The sequence below is a fragment of the Littorina saxatilis genome, linkage group LG1 (assembly GCF_037325665.1).
Source record: "Littorina saxatilis isolate snail1 linkage group LG1, US_GU_Lsax_2.0, whole genome shotgun sequence".
Taxonomy (NCBI): Eukaryota; Metazoa; Mollusca; class Gastropoda; order Littorinimorpha; family Littorinidae; genus Littorina; species Littorina saxatilis.
The window spans coordinates 18,010,455-18,031,894 of record NC_090245.1 but is presented as its reverse complement, the minus strand read 5'-3'; the positions used below and the strand labels follow the sequence as shown (position 1 = coordinate 18,031,894).

The 21,440-nt window shown below is 42.2% G+C and overlaps 1 protein-coding gene across 1 annotated transcript in view; it reads right to left on the bottom strand.

Moving 5' to 3' along the window:
* Nucleotides 1-3,433: 3,433 nt before the first annotated feature.
* Nucleotides 3,434-21,440, bottom strand: part of LOC138963357 (NFX1-type zinc finger-containing protein 1-like) — a 32,907-nt gene continuing 14,900 nt past the window's right edge. The window contains exons 9-21 of the mRNA XM_070335378.1: nt 20,721-20,866; nt 19,740-20,010; nt 19,255-19,458; nt 18,281-18,595; nt 17,615-17,804; nt 16,688-16,859; nt 15,843-15,975; nt 14,141-14,256; nt 13,176-13,443; nt 12,037-12,791; nt 11,514-11,765; nt 10,216-10,549; nt 3,434-9,692 (exon numbers count right to left, since the gene is read on the bottom strand). Coding sequence (XP_070191479.1) covers nt 8,604-9,692; nt 10,216-10,549; nt 11,514-11,765; nt 12,037-12,791; nt 13,176-13,443; nt 14,141-14,256; nt 15,843-15,975; nt 16,688-16,859; nt 17,615-17,804; nt 18,281-18,595; nt 19,255-19,458; nt 19,740-20,010; nt 20,721-20,866 — 4,245 coding nt within the window. The 3' untranslated portion in view covers nt 3,434-8,603. The remainder of the gene's footprint in view (nt 9,693-10,215; nt 10,550-11,513; nt 11,766-12,036; nt 12,792-13,175; nt 13,444-14,140; nt 14,257-15,842; nt 15,976-16,687; nt 16,860-17,614; nt 17,805-18,280; nt 18,596-19,254; nt 19,459-19,739; nt 20,011-20,720; nt 20,867-21,440) is intronic.

Sequence of the window (21,440 nt, the reverse complement as noted above, 5' to 3'; positions counted from 1 at the left end):
GACTTACCTTGGCTTAGTGTAAGGGTCAGGCCTTCCGTTGTAACCATACACAAATTAAGGCGCTCCGGGAAGTAAAGTGGGATACCGAATGATGTATTGTCTCACCAGTCATCCCCCGTCCCTACCTCACGTACGAGCCATCTCCATCGCTTTGTTTAGTAGGTGTGTGTGTGTGTGTGTGTGTGTGTGTGTGTGTGTGTGTGTGTGTGGGTGGGTGGGTGCGTGTGTGTGTGTGTGTGTGTATGTATGTATGTGTGCTTCGTGCGTAAGTCCGTGTTTGTGTGTGTGTGTGTGTGTGTGTGTGTGCGTGTGTGTGTGTGTGTGTGCGTGTGCGCGTGTGCGTGTGTGTGTGTGTGTGTGTGTGTGTTTTAGAGTGTGTGTGCGTGTGTGTGCATTTCCCTGTTTGTTTTTGATTTTTTTTGAGAGAGAGAAACACCCCCCCACACACACACACACACCACACACACACATACACATACACACGCACACTGGTAGGTCACAACAAATTGTTGTTTTCAAGAACTGAAAAGCAGCAACATCAACAACAGTTAAAACAAATAACCAGCAAGAAGGGGTGGGGGGTTGATGGGATGGGAAAGGGTAAATGAAAACTCACAAACGTCAAAACGACAAATCCGGTGCACTTGTTTCGTCGATACCGACACACCATTTTCAGTACTGATTGATCGATCATTGTCTTCGCAACTAAAGAGCTCCTCCGAAGATTTATCTTCCTGATTTTCTCTCACTATTTTTGTGCGTCATAGATTTCCCCTCCTCGGATTGGTTGTACACAATGGCTACCCAATGAAGGAGAGACAATGTCGTCATACGCGCGTAAGCGAGGTGTCCGCCGTGGATATGATAGATGTTCAAGTATGCGAATAAGGAAACAAGTAAGAGAATGAGTACACATGGAGTAGTGTAAGAAGCACCGAATGAATCTGCAAAACAGAGATGGGGATGGGTTTCGTTGAGATAGATGTTGGTTGGGATGAGGTTGGGTGGTGGGGGTTGCGATGGGCGGAGAGGATAGGCTGAAAGACCCACATGATAATACACCAATTTTATTCAGTTGTTGTTGTTGTTGTTGTTGTTTTGCCCAGAACTGATATAATCTTTCATGGTTTCCGTACAAGAAGGAAACAGAACTTTCAATGGTATAGGATGGTCGCGAGTTTTGGAACATAGGCTACGTAAGCCCGGCAAGGTGCAGACAAGATGACAGGTTACAAAGTCATTTATCTATGCAATGTCACCAGACTGGTCTTCTTTACACCCCCGGTATAGGGGTGTGTATAGGATTCGATCGATGTGTTTGTGTGTTTGTGTGTTTGTGTTCGCATATAGATCTCAAGAATGAACGGACCGATCGTCACCAAACTTGGTGAACAGGTGCTATACATTCCTGAGACGGTCCTTACAAAAATTGGGACCAGTCAAACACACGGTTAGGGAGTTATTGGTGGATTAAGATTCTACAAGGACTTATAGAGTGACATATTAATGGTCAAAGGGAAATAACCTTCTCAGTTGGTGGCAGTGAGAATGGTTATTTCCCTTTGACCAACGGGGGTGTTTTTCCTACCTCGGAGGAATTTCTTGTTGCTCCAAGGATTGCAGTATCAGCTCATGACATTTCGCCCAGTCACTTTACACAAAGTAAGTCTTCGCGTCCTTTGCCAGGCACCAGTTTGGAACTCATGTTCTTTCGTAGTTTGAAACTCATAGAATGTCCTGAGTTGTCTGTCAATTTATTACTGCAAGAAATATATGTGGGGGAATCCACTCCTTCTTGCTATCACAAACTATAATACATAGTAAAACCTAGCACAAATTCAGGAGAAAGCATCCGACCATGTCATTGATACGAAAACGAAAAACCGTAGTCAGTGTTTTCGTTGCCATGGAATTTAATTGGGTGCTGTACAGTACATGCCTACGTTGTGTCTTGTCTGTTCTTTGGTTGTTCTCTGTCATTGTGGATTGTATTTTCGTGATCAACTAGTGTGATGTTGTCTCATGTAAATGCATTTATTTATTTTCTTCTATTTTCTGCTGCAATATTTAAAAAATGAAAATGGAAAAAAGTTTTGTGTTTTACAAGAGAGTGATACCTTCATGCAGTACTTCAAGTCTTTTTATGCATTAAACTTATTACTCATTTTTGTATTGATCTATTAATGTATTTATTTGTACTTTTATTTATGTATTTATTTATTTATTTATTTATTCTCTTATTCCGTCTTGTTTCTTGTTCATTCCATGATAGTTTTCTATTTGATTGTGGCTTGATTGTGAATGATGAAAAACAAAAAATGAAAAAAAGGAAAGCGCACAAGTATTATGGGATCGACGTTGTGTGTGTACGCTTGCGTTCTTCCTGTGTCATCCGCTTGGATTACCTTCTGATTAGTGGGTGATATATTCAGACTTTTGTCTACGAGCATCTTCGTATCTTACATGCCTGTTATACACAGTCTAGCTAAAGGATGTGTTGTCTTCAACATTTAGTCAAGTTTTGACTAACATTAATGTTTTAACATAGACGGGGAATCGAGACGAGGGTCGTGGTGTACGTGTGAGTGTGTGTGTGTGTGTGTGTGTGTGTGTGTGTGTGTGTGTGTGTGTGTAGAGCGATTCAGACAAAACTACTGGTCCGATCTTCATGAAACTTGACATGAGAGTTCCTGGGTATGATATCCCAACAAGTATTTTTCATTTTTTCGATAAATGTCTTTGATGACGTCATATCCGGTTTTTTGTGATTGTTGAGGCGGCACTGTCACGCCCTCATGTTTTTAATCAAATTGATTGATATTTTGGTCAAGCAATGTTTGATTCAGTCCGGACTTTGGTATTGCATTTTAGCTTAGAAGCTTACAAATTAGTTAATTAGTTTGCTCATTAAAGTTGTCATGAAAAACGATTTTTCACTTACAGATTTGAAAATGATTGCATTAGATTCCTCGTTTTCTCCTGAATTCAAAAAGTATTATATATGTTATGTTTACTTGAAAAATGCGAATTACAGAAAATAGGTCGAGTATAATGTTCGCATGCTTCGCGGAGACGAGCGTGACCCGTCTCGGTGTTCGGGGAAGTTTAGCCGAGACTATCTGACTGTAGTCTCGGCGATGACTGGTGTTTATCTTTTAGTTTGATACGTACAGATTGACTAAATGTGTTTATATCGCTTCACGTGACTTGTTTTGTTTTACTATGTATGGTTGTATTTGTTTTTGTTAAAAGGATAAGCTACTTTCTGGCGATACACAAGGAAAACCAGACACACATTACAAATACAATCTATGGTTGTCTGTCTGTCTGTCTGTCTGTCTGTCTGTCTGTCTGTTTGTCTGTCCGTCTGTCTGTCTGTCTGTCTGTTAATAATGTAAATCTTTATCGTACAAATATAAATTGCACTCCAATGTAAATACAAGGTTTGTTTATTCAATGAAAAGAGAGAAAACAACACAAACAACACTTCTTTTGACGTGACATCTGCCCACCAAGTAAAGCAGCCTCTTCTGTCCAAGACACCGACTTAAATAAATAAGCAAAATACAAAAATGTGTAAGTTGATAAATAAAACAAGTCGCGTAAGGCGAAATTACTACATTTAGTCAAGCTGTGGAACTCACAGAATGAAACTGAACGTAGTCCGCCGCTAGTGCAAAAGGCAATGAAAGTGACGAGCCTGTTTGGCGCGGCAGCGGCTGCGCTGTGCTTCAGAGCACGCTTTACTGTAGCCTACCTCTCTTCGTTTTAACTTTCTGAGCGTGTTTTTAATCGAAACATATCATATCTATATGTTTTTGGAATCAGGAACCGACAAGACATAAGATGAAATAGTTTTTGAAACGATTTCGGAAATTTAATTTTGATCATAATTTTTATATTTTTAATTTTCAGAGCTTGGTTTTAATCCAAATATAACATATGCATATGTTTTTGAATCAGAAAATGACGAAGAATAAAATGAACGTAAATTTGGATCGTTTTATTAAAAAATGGTTTTTTTACAATTTTCAGATTTTTAATGACCAAAGTCATTAATTAATTTTTAAACCACCAAGCTGAAATGCAATACCGAAGTCCGGCCTTCGTCGAAGATTGCTTGGCCAAAATTTCAATCAATTTGATTGAAAAATGAGGGTGTGACAGTGCCGCCTCAACTTTTACAAAAAGCCGGATATGACGTCATCAAAGACATTTATCGAAAAAATGAAAAATATATCCGGGGATATCATTCACAGGAACGCTCATGTCAAATTTCATAAAGATCGGTCCTGTAGTTTAGTCTGAATCGCTCTACACACACACACACACACGCACACACACACACACATACACCACGACCCTCGTCTCGATTCCCCCTCTATGTTAAAACATTTAGTCAAAACTGACTAAATGTAATAAAAAAATACTGAAGTCGTGCACTTGAACAAGTAGACAAATTACACATTCACGAGAAAAGGTCAAAAGTCATAGTGACTGGTGGTTTCCACTGGCACATGTATACATCATTGTAAACATCTCCGCTAACACCACATGTCCATCCATCATTTGTCTCATGAATTAATGAGGATATGGTTGGCGAGACGTGACAACGCCAAACTGTGTTGTAGTGACCTAGGCAAGGACACTCCCTTTGCTCCGACATAATTTTACGTGAGTAAATTGAAGGACATTTATCTTTCTCTCTTTCTTTTTGGTGTAAGTGCCCTCTTTCGACAGGGGCAATGCATGTTTAGGAGTCTTAGCCCTTTAGTGCGTTTCGCCTTTGACATTCATTAATGAAAAACAAAAGACAAAATAATGTTTTTGGAGGAACACAACTGAAACCTGACCAGGAACACTGTTTGTGTGTATACAGCCATTGGTAATCTTGAATGCTGATTATTATACATTAATATAATGATGTTTCTACTAGTGTAAAACGCTCGCTGTTAGGCTGCAGCATTCGATACAAATCGTGTGGTACAAAATATTGGGTTTTTTGTTGCTACTTTCTCATATCATTGTGACAACTACTTTTGACTCCTTTTTTTATTCTATTTTTTACAAAGATTTACTTTGCCACATAAACCAATTTAAACGTTGCATAATAACGTTAAAGTGCCGGACAATTTGCGATGTAAATTTGCGTGAATGTTATACCCTTTCTTTTGTACAATCAAACCTGCCCTAGCGACCATCTCGTGAGAACTACCACCTGTCCAAAACGACCACCCCTAACGATCCCCGATAGCCTTTCTCTCTCTATATTTCACCTGTCCATAACGGCCACCTGTCTGTAAAGACCGTTTTTGGTCGGTCCCTTGGTTGGTCGTTACAGACAGACTCCACTGATTTGGAATACTTAGAATAAAGCACCTTTTCTATATCTTTAACTGAACCTATATTGAAACTTTATAGATATTGGTTTTAAGGAAAACATACCAGGGGATTAGCTTTTTTTCTGAAAATATTGATCACAACTGGCATACATCAAAACTACAATTGATCACATCAAAACGATTAAAGACACAGACACAGACACAGAGGAAAAGATTGGATGGAGGGTTAAGTTTATAATGCAGGATATAATATTTGGGAATCAAGATACAAGTTGTTGTAAAAAGATGAGACATTTTGTAAATCACGTAATATTGATTGGGAAAATGTGTGTTAGTATTTTTAGAAAAAACTACTTGCAGTGGATCAGTGTTCGTAATTTTGGAGGTTCAAATATTAAGTAGAAAAATTGAATTGTAAATATATGTATTTCCATTGTAAATAGAACATTTTCCATTTTTCGTTAGTGTATTATACCTCTTTGGTTGGAGTTAAAAAAAAAGTTAAAAGAAAAAAAGACCAATGAAGAAGGATGCTCACCGCCTATTTACAAAAAAAAAAAAAGAGAGAAAAAAAGGAAAAAAAAAAGAAGAAAACAGTTAAAGGAGGGTTTGAAGCAGCTTGCATGCAAGTGAGGTCAAAAAAAAAAAAAAAAAAAAAGACACAGAGGGACACAGATACACAAGGCGTTTACCGCATACAGAAAGGAATTGACGTCTTTAACCACGGTCATAGCACTTAACACCTCAGCCGGCTGTCAGCATACATTTCTGTTAGAATTGCGAAATGGGAAAGGAAAAGGTTTGACGGACAGTTAAATCCTGTGCTTCCGACTTTGTGTGACGGATCTTTTCACTGTTTAAAATGATAATCAGGGACTGTATAAGATCTTGGAAAACCCCTATGTGGTATAATTATAAAACCTGTTAGCGGTTCTCCCTTTTGACTATGCTAGTGCAGTGCTATAAAAACTGCTTTTCGTACAGAAAGTAAAAGTAAAAGAAGCAACAACAAAAAGACACCAACAACAAAACACAACAACAAACAAACTAAGATTATGACATACAAACAAACACAAAAGCAAACACACATACACACACACCATGATAAAGAGAAACTTCTATTGTTTTCAAAAACTAAGCAGAAAACTTGCACAAGAAATATCCCTGTATGGTGTAATTTAAAAGTCTGTTTTAAGACACATCGCCCCCAACCGCACTTTCCAGGGTCATAGGATTTCACACCTTAGACGGCTTAACATCCTTATTTTCTGTCAGAATTGCGAAATTTAGAAGGAAGAGGTTTGACAGAAAGCTGCATCATGCGTTTCCGACTTAGTGTCACGGATTTCTTTCCTTACTCAAAGCGATATCAATTGCACCATATCATGGAAAAATCCCAGTGTTAAATCAGAAGACATCCTGTTTTGATGGTATATTTCTGCTAATCTACGTGTAAAGCAAAAGAGCACTTTATTAAAATAAAAAAAACTAACATGATGAAACGCCAATAAATCTTCAGATACATCCATTATTGTTGTCGATACAGTTACTGTTTAGAACATAACACTCAAGCGGTACATAGCTGTTGTAAGACGATTCATTCTTAACAATTGAATCAAAACAAAACCAACTTAATTGATGCAAAATTTGAACTGTACATTAAATAGCACAAAACTTGTAACAAGAACGTGTTTTACGAACAAAAAAGTTTAAATATAAAATACATAATAGGGCCTACAGGGCTGCAGCAAGAAAAGTAAATTCAAAAGAAAAATATAACCAGAAGACAACAACAACAACAATATCAACAACAATAATAATCAGTTGTTTAGGCGCTAATATGTGAAGATGACACATTTTGGTACTTTGCCCAATCATAAAGCAAAGAAAAAAGAACATAACTAACAATCAATGCGAAAAAAAGGGAAGACTTCAACGCTGACAATGCGTTATATGTATGCAAAACTCTAAAAAAAAGAAGAATAATTTGACGCTTTAGAAGAGAAAAGCCTACCATCATCTTACTGCCGCAATCACCTGTCAATGTTGTTGTGTTTAAAACAAATATCTATTTTAATGGACAAAAAGCCCAGTCTTGCATGTTTATTACATTTCATTCTGTGTTTATAGTCCCTACACAGGCATATCTCAAATAACGATCAACACACACAAATATGAACCTCATAAATAACAGTCGACCGATAGAAATGACCAAGTATTCACACACGACTGAATAAAAAACACAACACAAATGTTTTACTAACTGTACAAGTGTGCCGTCCTAGTGTTGGAAAACGATGCCACACAGATATGAAGTAAATCTTTACATGAGCAACAAAATAACAGCAGATGCTAAAGAAAAAGAAAAAGAAATAAAACCCAAAGTTGGTACAACATTGTAAGCAAGTATTAAATACATATGTAAGAAAACATCCAGAGAAGCAATAGTGAAAAATGGTCATAGTTTCGGAGAAACATGCCAAACTACCATGAAAGAAATTTTCAAATGAACATCAACATAGAGAAAGATAGATTTCAGAAGTCAAGGAGCTGTTAAACACGCGTAAACACCAGCATTGGTACTCGAACGTAAGGAGGCATCTTGCAAGAAAATGCTCACAGATGCAACAATAACAACTAGAAAGGTCAAACGGATTTTTGGTCTGAAAGATATTCGAGGCAAGAAATGAATACTACGTTTTTACTTTTGGTGCTTCCGTGTCGAACACCTCGTAACCGGCGGGGGAGGGGGGTGGGGGCAGTAAAAAAAATTATTTTCAGGTAAAATTCAAACACCATAGGCCGTTGCCTTCATTGTCTTTTCGCGAATCAGTAGCATATATATCAAACGCCTGCCACGAAAAAAGGCAAAACCAATGCAAAAATAAAAAATAATTATCGCTGCACTTGCGGTTCCAGACATGGTGGTTGTCCTTCGGGTCCGAAGAAGACTTTTTGCGTTCTGCAGCTTATCGGTGAACTCGGAGGTGGCTCTGCAAGCCTCGCCTGGAGGGACATAGTCTGGAACAGTTGGGGCACTGGGATTCTGTTGTGTTCACTGCCTGTGATGCGCTGTGGCGTTGCTCTTTTGCAGCAACACGTTTCTGACAGAGGGCCTCCTCAAAGTCAGCAAAGGCTATGTGGACTAGGGCTCGCGATCGATCTTTGGCATACTCCTCCAACTCCTTTGGTTTGATTTTGCACCACTGGAGATTTGCTTTGACCGAGTCTTTGTATCGTTCCCGCAAGAAAGTAGCAGAACTAATTGTGCATGCTCATCCTGGAAGCCACCGCTCTGGCACTGGTTATGGCAGACGCGAAAGCTGCATCCTCTTTGTGTTGTTCCAGCTCAGTTGCCACGCGATCGACCGGTGATGACTGTGTTTGGGAAGAAAGTCCAGCTCCAGTCGACTCAGTCTTCTCTCGACCTCTGGAAGGAGCCTCGGCTAATGAAGGCTTTGGCAAATCGTGCTTCGGGGTTCTTGAAGTCCGGAGAAAAGTAGACGACTTGGGTTGCTTATTCTGATCTTGAGAAACGAGCAGGATCTTCCTCGCAAGGACTCTAGCTTTAGATAGAGCATCTCCGGATATGGGCCCTGGTTGCTGCGTGTTGCTTGCAGCACTTGTGTTTGGTTCGTTGCTTGAAGCGCCTGTGTTCGGCTGGTTGCTTGAAACACGCGCTTTTTGCTGGTTGCTTGAAGACACGGCGGGCTGGCCGGGTGTGACACTAATATTAAACGCATTGATGAGTTCGCGGACCTGCGGTGAGGGCAACGAAGTGTGGTTCAAATCACAGAGTTCTTTCTTGGAGTACTGCAGACGGCCAGTACTACCAGACCCAGGTGCACTTGAGCCAGAACCAACTGCGTCTTCCGTTGTCGTTGAGGACTTTGGAATTTGGTCTTTGATGGTACCTGGTGCGGTTTCAGCAGATTTTTCTTTCTCGTTTTCAGATGGGTTTGCGTGCTGTTGCATCATGGACGAAGGTGCCTCTGGCGACTTTACTACATCGGCTTCATCTGGCACATTCTCAGATAAGTTGTCATCGTTTCCCTGTGGACTTGACAGTGTGCTTTCCAGAGACGTGTTTCCATCAGAAGCATCTCGCAATGCAGGCCTTGGTGACCTGGCTGTCTTTGCTGATATCTCTGGCGGTTCATTCCTTTTGTCCTCAAGAATCTGAAGTGTTTCCGACGATATGAAAGCCTTCGGTGGTTTTTTCTCGCCAGAAGCGGTTGCATCTTTAGCACGAAGAGCTGGTGCTGACAAGGCGAGGATCACTGGCGTGCTAGCTGTTTTAGGGCTATCCTCTTCTGACTGGGTTAGTGGTTTGCCAACGTCGCACAGATCCTGCGATTGAAAAAAAAGAAAGTAAGTAACACGTCTGGATGAAACGTTACCACAAACGTGCTCAACCCCAAAGAACAAGTAAGATCTATGAATCGTAGGATAAGAAGAGGAAAGAAAGGTAAGGTAAGGTAAGTTAAGGTCAGTTAAAGTAAAGTAAGGTAAAGCAACGTAAGGTTAGGTAAGGTAAGATAAGGTAGGATAAGGTTTGGTACACTAACAGTACGGTAAGGTCAGGTAAGGTAAGGTAAGGTACTTTTTATAGCACAATGAGGAATGTTCTCCTCGGAGAAAGCGAGCTGCTTTTGTCTTTGAAGAATTCATACAGCCAGAGGACGGAAAACAAAAAAATACACGGAGACACATAAGCATCCTGCTCAAATTACATCAAAATAATTCACCGAGGGGCAAAACACAGGACATTGACAACATTAGTATCGCATACATACCAACGCTTTAACAAAGACAGTAAGTAATTTTTTTTAAATAAAAAAAAGCTTTACTTAGCTCGTCTGTGTTTTCTTACCTGGTCGCAAGGCGCATTCAGAATGGAGAAATCGACTTTTTCACAGAGATGGCCAAAACGGCCATACTTATTCTGCTCAGCTTCTGTCAGAATCCTCTCCGCCTCAGTCTGAACATTCGGCTGCACTGTACCGTCTTCCCTCAGAGACTGTAGACATGAGTCTACTTTCTGCATGAACTCTTCCCTTAAAGAAGAGACCGGTGCAAAGCGAGTGAGCTTTGCGATGTAAGCCAAACGTCTGGTTGCTAAGGCCAGCTCTCGCAGTCTTTGCTTCGTCATGAAGCTGACAGGTTTGAAGAGAAGCTTCTGCAGAAATTTCAAGTCGAAGGCATCCCTGTGAAATAAGACCCGTAATTATTTTGCTGTGGACTATAATTATTGTGTGAAAGGGTACCTGCGCGTGGTTTACTTCCAAGGACATTGCAACTGGTAAGCCACATGATCACACAAACACTTAAACTGCATAATCAAAACTGTAAATAATACCTTCCTTCCTTGCCCTGCAAAACTGTTTGTAAATCACTGGTACCACATATCTGTCCAAGGTTGTAGACAACATAAGAGCTACCGTCCACTTTGACACATAGCAGACCGGCACGGTTGGCCTAGTGGTAAGGCGTCCGCCCCGTGATCGGGAGGTCGTGGGTTCGAACCCCGGCCGGGTCATACTTAAGACTTTAAAATTGGCAATCTAGTGGCTGCTCCGCCTGGCGTCTGGCATTATGGGGTAAGTGCTAGGACTGGTTGGTCCGGTGTCAGAATAATGTGACTGGGTGAGACATGAAGCCTGTGCTGCGACTTCTGTCTTGTGTGTGGCGCACATTATATGTCAAAACAGCACCGCCCTGTTATGGCCCTTCGTGGTCGGCTGGGCGTTAAGCAAACACAAACAAACAGACACATAGCAAAACTGAACAGCCTGGCTGCTTACTGTGCACAGTGAGACTTTTTGTGCAGAATTAACTTTGTAACTATCACAAGTGTCAATTTTCAAAATCAACTAAACAAAAATGTCCTACTATTAACAGGAAGTAGCTATAAAATGTCTGGTCATCGTCTGAGTAAAATGTTGCGTTAATTCTTTGTAAAAGCGTGTTCGGATGTGGTTTACCAGATCATCCACAACGGAAGGAAAGCATCCTAAATGTTTTAGCATTATGTCTTTTTCTTATATAATTCCCACTAGTTCACAACAATAGAACCTCAACAACTAAAACTTTAGCTCTGTTTTAAACAACATAGCAGCGATACAACACATAGTTTTCAGTGCTTTTAAAGAAAAACATTAAAGTAGTCACCTTGGATCTGACTCCAAGACTGTAGAAAGCTGTTCAAAAACCCTGGTAAGTTTGATCTGGTTTGTCAAGGCAAAGGCGAAGTTGACATCAAGGGTCTTGTGTTTGAAGATGTTGCCAAGTACGGCCTTAGAAGCGAAGCTTTTCTCCTTCTCAGCATTGTGAGTTAGCATCGTCACGGAGTCACATACTTTCTGGCGACGTTTGTCACTGACATACGATTTCCTTATCAGCTCGCGTTGTGCCTTCTGCAATCTGAAATGAAAACATAAGAAAACAGTACTCCTGCTATTAGTTTCAGCCATTTTGATGAGGTGAGACAAGTAATTTTGGAAAGTTGGGTTTGACAGTAAACACTGGTGCTGGATGTGCTTACATTTGTAGGCAGAAGATACAAGTGCTTTATTACATGGCTTATTTGTTATTGATGTATAATATCTATATATATATCTCTCTCTAGTTCGTGTCTCTTTAAGTAAAGGCGTGCTGTGTCTGTGTATTAACATGCAAACTTGTAAAGAATAACCTTTTATTGCGGTCTCTCAGCAAGGCAGCATATCTCCAACAGTCCGACTCCACGACTTTTCGCCTGCACGAATCAACCGGGCAGACAAGAACGGAGCATGGGGAGACACTCTGGCACGCTTTAAGAGCATAGGAGTCAAGAGCAGCAACTCCGAAGACGTGTCCACAGCCAAGCTTGATGAGTTTGGAGTGTTCATCAACGACCTTGTTCTCCTCTTGCAGCACAAAACCATCCCGTGAAAGGGGGACAACGTTCTTGAGGTCGCATACCCGGCAGACGCATCTCTCGCCACAGAAGCTTGAGCAGACGTGGTTGCCTTCTTCCGCGTCCTCAGCTCCGCACTTCAGCTTCTTGCCACACGGTTTTGGGCAGGGTTTGCAAGGCTTGTGGCAAAGCGACTGGCATTCCTGATGCGGACACGTTTTCCAGGGGCACGGCTCATGGCAAGGTTTGCAAGGCATTCCGCACGATTGGTCGCAACTGCTGTGGCGGCAGGTCGTCTGGCACTTGCTCTTGCACGGAAGGCAGACGGTTCCGCAAGGGAGCTGACATCCGTGGCCGCAGCCTGGAAGCACGCGACCGCACTTCTTCTTGCACGTGACATGCACGCGCCCTCCCCAGCACTGACCGCACGTGCCTGGACACTGGTGACCGCAGTCCAGACTTGCGTCACATGGATGTTTGCATGGCAGCTCTCCCTGAGGCGTGTGGCAGGCAGACTTGACTAGATGACCGCATGGCCAGACTTTCTCGACCTGCAAAAACATACAAACTTCTAATTATTATCTCATCTCGGACCAGCACAATTCTTCGTGGTTTGTTAAAAAGCAAATGTTATGTGTCCCTAAACAGCGTTTATTATGTAGTCAGCACAAACATTTCAATTCTAAAACGTAAAAGAACAGACTCCAACATTTGCAATACTGAAAAGCGTGCAACATATTTCAAGATTATACCAAGAGTTATGGAGCCTTCCTTTACCGGAAATCCAAGACTTGGACTTTAAAAAAATTATTATTTGATACAAACAATGCCAATGCTGTTTGGAGTAACTTTGATTTAACCTGTTTGGTTCACTCCCGTCAACATTTGAAATCATGTCAATGTTTACAATAAATAGGCAGCTTTCTTAGAATTACCTCCTCGGAGCATTTGAGGATGTGGTGTTTTTCTTTCAAGCAGACACCGCACTGACCGCTGCACTTGTGACCACAGGACAACATTCCTTGGCATGGTTCTTTGCAGGTCCAGGTGAGTGGTTCTCGACTGCATTCCATTGTTGCCTTGTGACCACACAGAGGGAGAGTCTTCTCCACCGGGTACTGGCAATCGTCGCAATCTTTGTAACACTTCTTGTCGCATGGATGACCCTGTTTGCAGGTCTTCCGCTCGCATTTCTTTCCACACCTGCAAACGAAGAGAGAATATTGGTACAAGAAAATCGTATATCTAGTGCAAAACAGCGCCAATAGCAATCTAAAGCGCTGAGAGCATAGATTACTGTGGTTTACGCTATATAATCTGTCATTGTTGTTATCATTATTAATCTCAGGGTGCTTTTTACACACACTAAAGACACACTCTAGACGCAAATGTTTTACTGTCCTTATAAAAACAAGGAAAATTCTTTCTCGTGAAAACAATTCAACTCTCCATCTCAGTTCTGGGTAGGTTTTTACATGGGGTACGACCATCCTTCCACATAGTAACATAGCTAAAATGGTTAGCCTGGGTGGTCCTTGTGCAACGTTGGAATTGTTTTTATGAATTAATGCTCATACAAAAAGTTACTAGAAATCGGATTATCTTCACTGTGCAAAACGTAGTGTTTGGATAGTTGAGTCAATCCGTCTAAAGCGCTGCGTAAGCGTAACATACACTGTGAGCTTCTTCCCACTTCTTCGACTTCCCTTGACAGCTTACCCCAGTTCAAAATATAGAATTTAAGAAGCCATTTTTGAGACGTTTTCTGGTTAATTCAAATTCAATAAACCCAAATGACATCGTTCCAAACCCCAAACCAAACTGGGTAGATCTCGGGGGGCGATTTAAGACCAGCGGGGTGTGTGGAGTACCCCATTAACACTAACTACTCATTTCTTACTTGTATTTCAGGTGCTCCCGATCATAAGCATGACACACCAGTGTACATGCGTGACCACACGACAGTCTGGTGGCACAAGGTTGTTTACATCCGCCTTCTGGTGCCTCGTCAAAATCCTAAAACACATAATACGCGAAGGTGAGTTTCTTTCAGTGGAAACACTAAATTCAGTAGCAGAAAAATTCTTCACTGAAGCAAAATTGACTGTGCTACGGTATCACAGGCCAATTTGAGTGTCTGTTAACTTTGACCGGAATTGGTTAGTAAACCGGTCTTTGGTCAGATTAGCTAACATTTAAAAAAAAAATCACCCATTGTTACTATAGTGTTACTTGGCGTGCATTATGTTATGTCAACTTGAAGTTTACAAATTTAGTTAAAACTACGTACAGTACACGAGTCAACTCTCAAAACGTAAAGGGACGCCATCCAGCCTGGCTCTAACATTGACAACCCGGGATAGTGTCCCCTGTTGTACGATTTAAGTTTTACTCTGCTTGCGCCCGCCGCATTCACGTTAAAAATAGTCTTGTTGAATAGGTGTGTAGTTAATGTACCTGAATGTTTCATGGGTCTGTGCGAAAACATTGTTCGGTCGGTATAAGTTTACGGTCTGACTTCTGACGGGCGCAGTGGCGTGGTGGTAAGACGTCGGCCTCCTAATCGGGAGGTCGTGAGTTCGAATCCCGGTCGCTGCCGCCTGGTGGGTTAAGGGTGGAGATTTTTCCGATTTCCCAGGTCAACTTATGTGCAGACCTGCTAGTGACTTAATCCCCTTTGTGTGTACACGCAAGCACAAGACCAAGTCGGTGCGCCCGGAAAAGATACTGTAATCCATGTCGGAGTTCGGTGGGTTATGGAAACACGAAAATATCCTACTCAACGAAAGCGGAGTGAAGCTGACTATGCTCTCAGAGTATAGTGTGGGGAATTCTGGAACGCTGAAGAAGCAGAAGAAGGTCTGACTTCTGTCTCTTTTGTCGTGAAGTGTACATGTACAACATATGGGGTTAGATTGATAACTTGCTTGATGATCATATCATATGAATCGGCTATGAAAGAGAATCATTTGCTTTTGTACAGCCTGCTGACATACGATAATAAACAAACCCTACACAACAACAAATTATTCACAGTACTTGGTTGGGTAAAAGAAAATTGAAGCAAAGTTTTTGTCCGAGATCAAATTTGCTAAAAAAAAATATAAGTACATATGGCTACACGTATCGAAAAAAGACATACACATTCAGTTGCATTGTACAAACAATACAATTAATATGCATTTGTTTCTTGCATATATTGTGCCGTGTGCGTTTGCATATCATGCGCTTTAAGCAAACATCTCTGGCAACTGAACCATTGTTGTATTGTATCTGGTCAAGTTTTTCTTTCACTTTGCATTGCAAACCATTTGTTCTAATTTATTTCAGTGATCGCGGTAACCCTAGGCGGTTTTATTCGCCGGTATTTCCTAAAAAAAGACATGAAAAATACATCCCACAAAAAAACCGGGTCGCTTGGATACCGCAAGCAGTCAAACTAAGATGCAGGCAGATAGCAAGGTTTACTTTGACACCAAAAACTGCCAAAGACAGCCAAAACCGCATAGAGTACTCGGTTTATAAATTTTCCCCATGCTTAATTGTGTGGCCGTGGTAATAGAACATTTCTAATTTCCGCCAACTCTGTATTTTACACATACCTTTGCCTTGGTGACCTTGATCTCCTTGTCCGGGTGATTTTCACAACGCAGCACAAACTGATCTCCAAGCTGATTATGTTCCCCTGCCGTCTTGCATATGCTCTTCCACAGTTTGCTCTTATCAGCTAGAATCCTAAAAGACACAGAGCAAACTTATAACAGCCAAACAGCAAACATTGTGTGTGTTTGTTCTGAACAGGGGAGACTGGGGTTAATCCATCAAAAGAGTTGATCTGCCAATTTTTTTTTAACCTCATATTTCGGGAATAAGAAGTAGTTTAAACACAACTTACCTGAGATGAGAACTAAACCGACTGTCTGTTAAGAAAACTGAAACCAGTTCACGGCCATTGTCAAAATGTGTTAATGATATGTGGTATGAGTAAAATACAAGAAGCACTTGATCTGTAACGGCAGAACGTGATGCTTGTAAAACACGTCATAAATGTTGATACGAATACGAAGGTGGTCAGACCAGTCGCGTTCTTGTCAATTGCCTTTCCTGCTGAACATGAATATATACGCCTTTGTGGCAAGGACGGTACAATTTTAAAAAGAAGCGAGAGACAGCAGGTTCTAAACTCTTCAAACATCGTTGACATAACTTTTCTGACGAAGCTCATTGTTGGCGTCGAATACATTGAATATGTGTCCAATCAGCCACCATTAACATGTTAATGGCTTTTGGCGTTTGGCTTCTTTTGCTGTCCCTCTGGATCTGTTATCACTGGGTCCTGGATATTATTCGTCACAGTCACTGCTGAGCATAGGTTCATTTTCCACAACTCCGAGCGGAAAAAAGCTCACGTGAGCAAAAGCGAAAAAAAGATTTTTTTTCACTCTACCTGAAGTTTCCGAAGGCGAAGAATCCGTTCCTGGCCCTGGACAGAGCGACACACACCCTGTTGTCTGTGCCCAGGAAGCCCACTGAACCCTCCTGGTTGCTGCGAACCAAGGACAGGATGATGATGTCGTTCTCCTCCCCTTGGTAGTTGTCCACCGCCGTCACGCGCACACCTGTAACATCTTTACCTTGAGTAAAAGTTCCTCTGAGATGAGCGTGCGATAAGGTAAAGATATTCCAATAACCCATGTTTGATCGTAGGGGAGCGAGATGTTAGAGATCTCAACTTCTCTAGGACCAGTTTTATGAGAGCGGCGCCCATCTCCTCTCCCTCGCTGCCTTCGCCTTCTTCGGCCCTTAATACTATAATAATAGAGTCAAGAACCTATTTCCAGCTGGTTGGAATGGAGAGCGCTCGGAAAGATCGGGAATTTGCATTCGCCCCGCGTGGGGTGCGAACCGCGACCACAAGCGCCCTGTCCACTATGCCACCCCGGCCCTCTGAAGTCCGAGCTCTCTTGTGGTCGTATTTTCAGGGAACAAGAAACTTACTACGCTCAGACTGGTCAGTAGAAACGGTATCACTAAAGCTTTTGACAACAATGCCAAGTATTTGGGCATAAAGTCCGTGCATGTTTATCAAAAAGGACCTAGATATAGTTCCTTCTCATGGTCCCACGCATGGTACATTTTCTGATCCCTGTAAAAATTGCTGGCAGGAAACTCGGGGTTTAAGGCAGACCAGGGCAGCCAGAAACAGTGGTGATACCTATTTATGTTTTGTTTTCTTTGTGGCTGCAGTCCCTGTGTAGCTCTTCAAAGATTAAATAATACCGATATGCACCTTTAAAAAGTAAACAAATAATTTTTTCAATCAGGAAAGACCAAGACAAAACTAGTTAGCATTGATCCATACATACGCTCGCACCTTGAAAAAATTCTGGATCGTCTTTAATGAGGTTTCTGAAGGCGAAGACCTGTCCAGAGTAAGCGGCGAGGATGGTGATGGTGTCAGGGGAGTAGCCCTGTTGCAGCAGGTAGCGACACAGTCTCATACACAGCTCCGCCTCGTGTTGGTTGGATTTGCTGCTTGTCTCAGAATTGCTGGTTTCTTCCACCTGAATATGCGTAAAAGAATATTCACAGAGTTTCAGTTTGTTGTACTCAAAGGGAAGTAAGCCAGATGAGCATTAGTTTGAAAGAATATTCAGTTTCCCTGAAATAATACGTCAAGAAAAAAGAACGGCATTTGCTTTGAGCCTGCCTTTGAATGTTATTGCCCTTTCTGTCTCTCTGTCTGTTTGGCTGGCTGGCTGGCTGGCTATTTGGCTATCTGGATGACCGTCTCTCTCTCTCTCTCTCTCTCTCTCTCTCTCTCTCTCTCTCTCTCTCTCTCTCTCTCTCTCTCTCTCTCTCTCTCTCTCTCTCTCTCTCTCAATATATTTCTTCTTTTTCCACGTTAGGCTCTTCTTCTAATGTGCCTCTTCTAATGTGCCCTCTCTTTCTCTTCACATTTTGTCAAAGGTTCTACAACTTTTTCTTCACAACTCTTTTTGTTCATACAAATGAAATTATCTCCCTTGACTCCACTCACCTCATGATGGAAGAGGAACACGTCATGCTTGACGCCACGAATGCGAGGTCTGCCGCGCGTTGTCTCGTGATCTTGCAGGTCAGGGTAGACGTGACGCACGAGCCTCGCCACCTCAGGACGCATGCGGTGCTGCACAGCCAGAGTGGAGTGGGGCAAATTGTTGTTGACCAGCCGTTCAAAGAGCGAGAGGTCCAGCTTGTATTTACGACACAGCTCGAACACGGTGGGGGAAGGTCTGAGCTGTTGGTGGTCACCGATCAGGATCAGGTGCTGACACTTTCCGTGTAGACTGGACACAACATGGGACTCAAGTACCTGCGGAGTAAAATGGGAGAGTTACTACCGCTCGCATGAAAGAGAATAAGGCAGGAGTTTTAAGATGAGCAATAATAATGATGAGTCGTGTTTGTTGGAGTTGTCAATCTAACATCTGCCGTCAAATCCATTGCTAAGAAAAAGGCAGTACTTCAGTCGTTAAAGCCATGATTGGCATTGGCCAACACGTTACCAGAAGAAACATCATGAAAAACAATAGGTAAATTCCTTCTGAATTGTTGAGCCTTCTTGCCTTTTTGACTTCTACCTTCATGTTCATTTTGTGCACATGTAAGACATAAGACATAAGATAATTTATTGTCCAAACAATTAAACAATGGATGGAAAAGTGTGGTTCATCTGCTCTTAAAACAACCAAACAACATATGACAACAACCCTAAACATAAAAACAATAAAAACATACGAAGAAAGAACATCCAAGGTACTCCAGACAGGCATGTCCGCCCACATCTCCATACTACCCCCACTCACACACACACATATCCATGACGTTTCCTGTGCTCTAATGACTGTTGTTCTAGATAATGTGAACGCTTACTAACCTCTGACTGACTAACTGACTAAACGATTTGTACGTCCTCTTAGGTCCAACTGGCCTATCGTGGGATAGGTAGAGGTAGTATGCTATGGTACTTACCTCTGCCGCTTCCTCCAATATAATGATGGGGCATGCAACGCCTTTAAGCACTCGGCGAAGGCGGGCAGCTCCGGTTGTTGTCATGCCAATGACCTTGGCTTTGGAGAGAATGTTCTTGTCCTCTTGAAGTTTCAGCTCGCGCAGCTGTTGTGATTCCACGTTGTAGTCCCGGGCTGTAGACTTTATGGATTGTTGCAAGGATTTCTGAAGAAGAAAAAATAAATAAAACTAAGGCGTTGCAGATCATCCTGTATCTGTTAGTTCAGTGTGTTTTATACATGCACTTAACAGTTTGTGGCTTAAACTTACCTTATGTACTGAGGCTCACGAGGCTTTCAGATTAATCTATGTGTTGTAGCTGGAAGGCATCATTGACAATGATTGAAATATTCAAGGATCTGGTTCCTTGAGAGACATTATGTTATATGTTACTCTTTGGTTGAAGAGATATTGGGAATAATGAAATCACTCAAAATTCAACCCACCTGATATGCCTGAAGCCAGAACAAGTACAGACTGGTCCGATTTTCTGTGGTGAAATCTGGGTTCCACAGATCAACAACTTGCACTGCCTCTTGTTGTGACATGGGTTTTCTCGTGGACTGAAGGTGCATGAGCTTCTTTCTCAGCTTCTTCTTGTGGTACATGGGAACAGAAAAGCTCTCTTCACTCTGGCTTCCCACTTCCTCCACTGTGCTGGGATGGCTGGCGATTGGTATTTCTGCGAGCTCTCGCATTGCCAGTCTCAGTTCCAAACTAAGAAGAGGTAAGTAAAAAATATTAATTTGGTCAAACAAATTCAACAAATCTCTCTCTCTCTTTCTTTCTCTCTCTCTCTCTCTCTCTCTCTCTCTCTCTCTCTCTCTCTCTCTCTCTCTCTCTCTCTCTCTCTCTCTCTCTCTCTCTCTCTTTCCCTGTGTGATGGTCAGGCTCAGCAAAATATTTCTATCATCCCTCGTATTTACGCCGATCTGGTACTTTCAGTCCGCCAATCGCTCTCTGGCGTACATCAAAACGCCAAGTCTCTCTCCTCTCTATCTCTCTTTCTCTCTCTCTCTCCTCTCTTTCTCTCTCTTTCTCTCTCTCTCTTTCTCTCTCTTTCTCTCTCTCTCTTTTTCTCTCTCTCTGTCCCTCCTTCTCTCTCTATCCTTTCTCTCACACTTTCTCCTACTCTCTCTCCCTCTCTCTCTCTCTCTCTCTCTCTCTCTCTCTCTCTCTCTCTCTCTCTCTCTCTCTCTCTCTCTCTGGTCCATAATAGGCAACCTTCCCCTACCTTGTCATTCTGTACCATTCTAAAACGGTTAGACCGTTTGACTTGAGGCAGTCGATTTACTCCGTCGGCCATTTTGCATCTGGCCTCTTAGTTTACAACTCTTGTGCGAAATAGAGCAGAAAACCCCTGGACCCTCGCCCACTGAGCCCAAACTGCCTTAACCTACAGTAGGCCCCGATGACGTTCAACTCACTTTGATCTCTTTTGGCTGGCACTGTTATCGTAGTCAAGATCCAGGAGACGCTCCTGTTGCATGACGTCAGCCTCTTCCTGAACGTTCATCTGCTTTTCTCCAGACGCCATGTCATCTTCATCATTGTCCAAGCCGTCAAGTAGTTTCTAAAGGATAAAATAATACTGTTAACAGATCAGTGGCGTTTGGCATGCGACAAAAGAAGGCCACAGTATGAAGCAGATCCAGCGGAGGTTGCCACACAGAAGAAACACCAATATCAAGCAACCGTATCAATTCATACAGCACATAAACCTGCATATTCGTAGACGTTGTGTCACCGGCACGGTTGGCCAAATGGTAAGGCGTCCGCCCCGTGATCGGGAGGTCGTGGGTTCGAACCCCGGCCGGGTCATACCTAAGACTTTAAAATTGGCAATCTAGTGGCTGCTCCGCCTGGCGTCTGGCATTATGGCGTTAGTGCTAGGACTGGTTGGTCCGGTGTCAGAATAATGTGACTGGGTGAGACATGAAGCCTGTGCTGCGACTTCTGTCTTGTGTGTGGCGCACGTTAAATGTCAAAGCAGCACCGCCCTGATATGGCCCTTCGTGATCGGCTGGACGTTAAGCAAACAAACAAACAAAAGACGTTTTGTTAGTTGTGCTGCTGCTGCTGTTGGAGGAGAAAGTGTGAGTCTTCGATAGCAATTAAGAAAGTAACGTGCACTTCGAAACTATACA